General features: G+C 43.3%; 1 protein-coding gene across 1 annotated transcript in view; it reads left to right on the top strand.

Moving 5' to 3' along the window:
• The window catches only part of Nuf2 (NUF2 component of NDC80 kinetochore complex), a 31747-nt gene that overhangs the window by 496 nt on the left and 25150 nt on the right, over window positions 1–6101 (top strand). The window contains exon 2 of the mRNA XM_021198845.2: window positions 5031–5168. Coding sequence (XP_021054504.1) covers window positions 5046–5168 — 123 coding nt within the window. The 5' untranslated portion in view covers window positions 5031–5045. The remainder of the gene's footprint in view (window positions 1–5030; window positions 5169–6101) is intronic.

Below are 6101 nucleotides of genomic sequence, written 5' to 3'. Positions count from 1 at the left end.
GCCACCACTGCCCGGCTTTTCTTTTTTTTTAAATTTAACTTTATTTGTAATTCTTTTTTTTTTTTTTTAACACTCCATATTCCATTCCCCGCCCCTCCCCATCCACCCTCCAACTGATCCACATCCCAAACTCCTCCCCATCCCACCCCGTCTCCAAGTGGATAGCCCCCACCCCCACCCCACCTGACCTCCAAACTCCCCGGGACCTCCACTCTCTTGAGGGTTAGGTGCATCATCTCTGAATGAACACAGACCCGGAAGTCCTCTTCTGAGTGTGTGTTGGGGGCCTCCTATCTGCTGGTGTATGCTGTCTGTTTGATGGTCCAGTGTTTGAAAGCTCTCAGGGGTCCAGATTAATTGAGATTGCTGGTCCTCTTACAGAATCGTCCTTCTTCCCAGCTTCTTTCAGCCTTCCCTAATTCAACAACAGTGATCACCTGCTTCTGTCCATTGGTTGGGTGCAAATATCTGCATCTGACTCTTTCAGCTGCTTGTTGAGTCTTTCGGAGGGCAGTCATGACAGATACCATTTTGTGAGCGCTTCATAGGTAATAGTGTCAGGCCTTGGGACCGCCCCTTGAGCTGGATCCCACTTTGGGCTTGTCGATGGGCCCTCTTTTCCTCAGGCTCCTCTCCATTTACATCCATGTAATTCTTTCAGACAGAAACAATTATGGGTCAGAGGTGTGACTGTGGGATGGCAACCCCATCCCTCACTTGATGTCCTGTCTTCCTGCTGGAGGTGGGCTCTGTAAGTTCCCTCTACTGCCAGGCATTTCATCAAAGGTCCCTCCCTATGAGTCCTGGGAGTCTCTCACCTCCCATCTCCCAAGTGCTGACTTTACAGATGTGAGCCACAAGAGTGGTGTCAGTGTAACTTGTTTGAAAGCTTGCTGATTTTTTATGTATCTCCATTGCATCACCATCTCTGGATTAAATCAAGAACCATTTATCAAAAGGCGAAAATATAATCCAAAAGTCAGGGAGCTGAATATACATGGATCTACATGGGTGTAACACAAAGCCCTCCCCATATTATCTAGTTCCTCAGAATTGGGAGTTGCTTGATTAATTTTGCATTGCAAAACCAGTTGTATATAATGTAAGTTATGCTGTGCTTAACATTGAAGTGTTACAAATAAAGGGGAAATGGGAACTGCTAGAGGTAATTGTCCTATTTGAGCTAACATGTCAGAGGGCTGTTGTACTGTATATAAAGGATAACATAACTTTATAGTTAGATGGCCTCTTCCTCTGTCTATATACACAACACACACACACACACACACACACACACAGGAGTTGGAACTGAAATGGCACTGTTAAAATGAACACAATTTGCTTCTGAGAAGAGGGCATTATTTCTTCTAAGTGCAGTTGTGAGCCTCTGGGAAGCTTTAGGTTGGGAAACTGATCCTCAGTAATTCTCAGGCAGGTGTAACACAACAATGGACACTTAGGAGAAGACTTGGAAGGCGTTGTCTAGAACTGTCCTAGAACTCACTCTGTAGACCAGGCTGGCCTTGAACTCAGAAATCCGCCTCCCTCTGCCTCCCAAGTGCTGGGATTAAAGGCGTGTGCCACCACTGCCCGGTATAGATGCCATTTCTGAGTAAATATATCTAGGCCCATGAGACCATATCTTTAAATAAATAAGTATACAAACAAGTAAATGAATGATTAATAGATGCCAGAAAGAAAGAAGGGAAGGGAAGGGAAGAAGGGAGGGGAAGGGAAGGGAGAAGGGAAGGGAAGGGGGAAGGGAAGGGGGAAGGGAAGGGAAGAAAGCAAGCAAGCCAGCCAGAAAGGCAGAAAGATGAATGTTTGGCACCTGAGAAACAATCTGAGGCTGCCTTTGGTTTCCACATGTACTTGCATACACACAGACATAGACTAATACAAAGGAAGATGTTGGCAAACTAATATTTCAGGAGTAATAACGTAAGTAGGACAGTTTCATGTTGTGAACTATACATTTTGTCATTGTCCAATTCTTGGCATACCGATCCAGAAATCCTTGGACTCCTCCCAGTGATAACTGAACTTTTGTGTGTTTATGGCAGCTGTTGCTTGGCAGCTTCTTGGTGCATTAGGGGAGGAAGTGCTTACTAGACGACTAAGGCAGTGCTGTGGGCTTGGATCTCTGACCCTGGAAGCTGTGGACATTTGAGTAAATCAGTCATACCTACATGATAAAACTTGTTTATAAGAAAACCCCTGAAGGGCCGGTTGAGGAACTCTGGGATAGCTAGACACCTTGTGGTCCTATAGGCTGCAGTCCTTCCTTCATACTTGGCCCTTGTCTCTTCATCTGGCGTTCATCCCTCATAGCACCTTCTGTAGTAAGCAAGTAGATAGTTCCTTATGGCCGAGCTGCTCTAGCAGATGAATCAAATCTAAAGAGGTGTCTTAGTCAGGGTTTCTGTTCCTGAACAAACATCATGACCAGGAAGCCAGTTGGGGAGGAAAGGGTTTATTCAGCTTACATCTCCATACTGCTGTTCATCACCAAGGAAGTCAGGACTGGAACTCAGGCAGGTCAGGAAGCAGGAGCTGATGCAGAGGCCATGGAGGGATGTTCCTTACTGGCTTGCTTCCCCTGGCTTGCTCAGCCTGTTCTCTTATAGAACCTAAGACTACCAGCCCAGAGATGGTCCCACCCACAGGGGCCTTTACCCTTGATCACTAATTGAGAAAATGCCTTACAGCTGGATCTCATGGAGGCATTTCCTCAAAGGAAGCTCCTTTCTCTGTGGTAACTCCAGGCTGTGTCAAGTGGACACAAAACTAGCCAATACAGGAGGGCATGGTAGGAACTGTAGAGTGTAACAGTCAGGCTGTCAGAAGGATAAGTAAAAAGTAAAGCAACCCTATCAGAGCATCCTGTCAGAGGCGAGCAGGATGAGGATTAAAACCTCAGCCTGTGGGTGCTGACAGAACTGGCCTAGAGGTAGTGTTAGACCTCGTGCTGACTACATAATTGTTGCCTCCTTGATACATGCCAGAAACCACTCCCATTTTAGGTACAAACGATACTGGTTTTGGTTGGCATGAATATGAAAAGGTATAGTCATCTCTCATAAACGGTAAGGTCTCCAAAAATAGTGTCATACGGGAATAGTCACTTGTGTGGAAGCATTTATCTTGTAGTGGAGACGCGTAGAAGGGACATCACTGCTTTCTTCACATTGCTTTTGAAAGCAGTGCCCTGTAAGCAGGGATCTGATGCCTTCTGTGCAGTTGCTGGGATGAGAAACAGCATCAGCAGTACGGGTGCAGCAGCATTTCTCAGTGGTGTAAGGGAAGAGTCTTCTAAGTGTTAAGAAATGGCCTAGGGTTCCTGGATCTGTGGTGTTTTGAAGGGTTCAAGCAGAGTCGGGATGCTACCTGACCGCCAGGTTGAAGTGGCAGTTTCCATTTATTGGGAGGCTAGGCAGGCGCTCTGCTGGAGCGTCTGTTTAGGCATACTTGTCCCAAGACACAGTGAGAGCCTGAAGTAGATTTCAGACCTTGTAAGCCACGAGCCCTTTCGGTTTGTTTGCAGAACTGAGTGTGTCCCTGCTGGGTCTCCGCTCACACTGACCTTTTAGACAGACAGCACTGCAGTGAGAGACACGGAGCGTTCTAGGGAATTTAGCAGCATGCCTGGCCTCTAGCCATTGGATTTTTGTCCCAACAACTAAAAATATCTCCAAACATTGCTAGTTGTGTCCTGGGATATATGGGGGAGGTAAAATTATGACAGGTATTATTTTAAGAGGACACCGGTAGGAATAATCAGTTATCTGCACACATGAGGCCAAAGGGCCTTTTACTGTTTTATGTGCGTCTTAGTCAGGGTTTCTATTCCTACACAAACATCATGACCAAGAAGCAGTTGGGGAGGAAAGGGTTTATTCGGCTTACATTTCCTTACTGCTGTTGATCACCAAAGGATGCAGGACTGGAACTCAAGTAGGTCAGAAAGCAGGAGCTGATGCAGAAGCCATGGATGGATGTCCTTTACTGGCTTGCTTCCACTGGCTTGCTCAGATTGCTCTCTTATAGAACCCAAGACTAGCCCAGAGATGGTCCCACCCATAAGGGGCCCTCCCCACCTTGGTCACTAATTGAGAAAATGCCCTGCACCTGGATCTCATGGAGGCATTACCCCAACTAAAGTTCCTTTCTCTGTGATAACTCCAGCTGTGTCAAGTTGACAGAAAATTAACCAGTACAATGTGTTTTAAGTTTTTGCTCTGCTGAAAGGGATTTCTGCTTTAAATCAAGGCATCCCTCCCCCCGCCCTGCACCTCCTCTCCTTTTTTCTCCAGCTCTCTCCTGCTAGCGTCTTAAATTGTGTTAGTCATCCAATATGATGTGTATATTAGTCATCTAATATGAATACTGTGTGTTGAGAATAGCAGTGCAATCAAATAAAATCCAATTTTATTTTCTACCTTGTGTTAATATTGCTTGTATGTAGCTTCTGCTGTTGATACTGCCCGTCTTGCGCTTTGAGAAAATAGTTCTTCGCTAAGAATGTTAAGTGCCCTGGTTCTTGTATTCAAAGAGAACAACATAATTTTCCTATTGTATGTCAGCTCAAAGCCTCTATCCCTTATGGAAGAAAACATGAGGATAATTAACAGAAAATGACTGTTATTTTGCTATAAAAGCTATTTTAGGATAAGACACTATCTTTATTTCATTGTGTGTTTGTATGTGTGTACAAATAAAATTTTTTGTTTGTTTGTTTGGTTTGAGGACAGTGTTATATAGCCCACGCTGGCCTAGAATTTTACATACAATTATTGCCTTGAGTTTCTGATCCTCCCACTTCCACACCCTAAGTGTTGGGATCAACTGGTGTGCATCTCCATGCCTGGCTTAAGATTCTTTACCTTGTGCAGATATTTAATGATAACACTACTATGAACGGTACAACCATAGCTTGCTCATTTTTTTCTCTTAAGTATGAGTTTCCAGATAATAAGAACTATTGATTGTATATGTTTCTTATCTTAATTTTTTTCTTTTTTTCAAACTAGGAGGAGACTCCCATAATGGAGACTTTGTCATTCCCCAGATACAATGTAGCAGAGCTTGTGGTTCATATTCGAAATAAATTATTAACAGGAGCAGATGGCAAAAACCTCTCGAAGAGCGATTTTCTTCCAAATCCGAAGGTAAAACATGCTTGTCTTTGCATGTAGTTACTGATGCTGTAAGTTAAGAGCACAGTAAGCTTGTAGGTTTGCAGTATGGGAAGAGAGGCATTGCCCTCGGATTTGTTGTAGGCCAGTCATTTTTAATCTAAGAAAAAAATCTCTCACCTGGTCTAATTTTAAAATAACATTAAGTTTATATGTGGGGCACCTTGTACATTCCCACTGGGAACTTAAGTCTTTAATATGGTTGTTTTCCTTAAAGAAAAAAAGAGGCTTTAAATCATAGATATATTAAAGTATATTAAATTTTTTATTATTACTGAAGTGGTGGTATGAGGGTATCATTTATTGGGGAGCTTGACAGGATTTACTCCAAATGGTCTCCCACACAACACATGCAGGCTTACAGTCTTCTTTGGAAGCGTGCAGATTAATTTTCTTCCATTATGCCCCGGGTGGGAATTGACTTATTTTGACAGGTGTTATTCTTTATATGTTTGGTTATTAAATGCAAAAATGAGCTATTTATGTGTCATAGCAAAATCCCCAAATCTCCCTCCACTTTCCTTTGTTGGCCTTGAAGTTATAAAATAGAAAGACTTTTATAATGCAGAATGCAAGCTTGTTTATCTCAGAGCGTTTCAGTTACAATAGAAGGAATGGCCTGAGAGTAAAATGTGAGACCTGTAAGGTGAATCAAACAGCACTAGGGGACAGTGCCATGTTTGCAGTGTTTCTCAGGCCTTTCTGGTCACCCAATAAAGTTGAGTTCAGATTAGACAACTTCTCAGGCCAGCATTTAGGATCTATTGACTTCGAAGATAAGATTTTTAAATCAAGTTATTTCTCCATTAATTTTATAGTCAGTATTCCAGGTGTTGCAACTAATCTGAAATCTGAGATGATCTTCCATACATAGCAGCATCAGGGTAGTCCCTGTGATCTTTCTTT

Source organism: Mus pahari, chromosome 5, assembly GCF_900095145.1.
Source record: "Mus pahari chromosome 5, PAHARI_EIJ_v1.1, whole genome shotgun sequence".
Classification (NCBI taxonomy): domain Eukaryota; kingdom Metazoa; phylum Chordata; class Mammalia; order Rodentia; family Muridae; genus Mus; species Mus pahari.
Note: the sequence above shows the minus strand (reverse complement) of the source record. Positions and strands in the feature narration are given on the sequence as shown.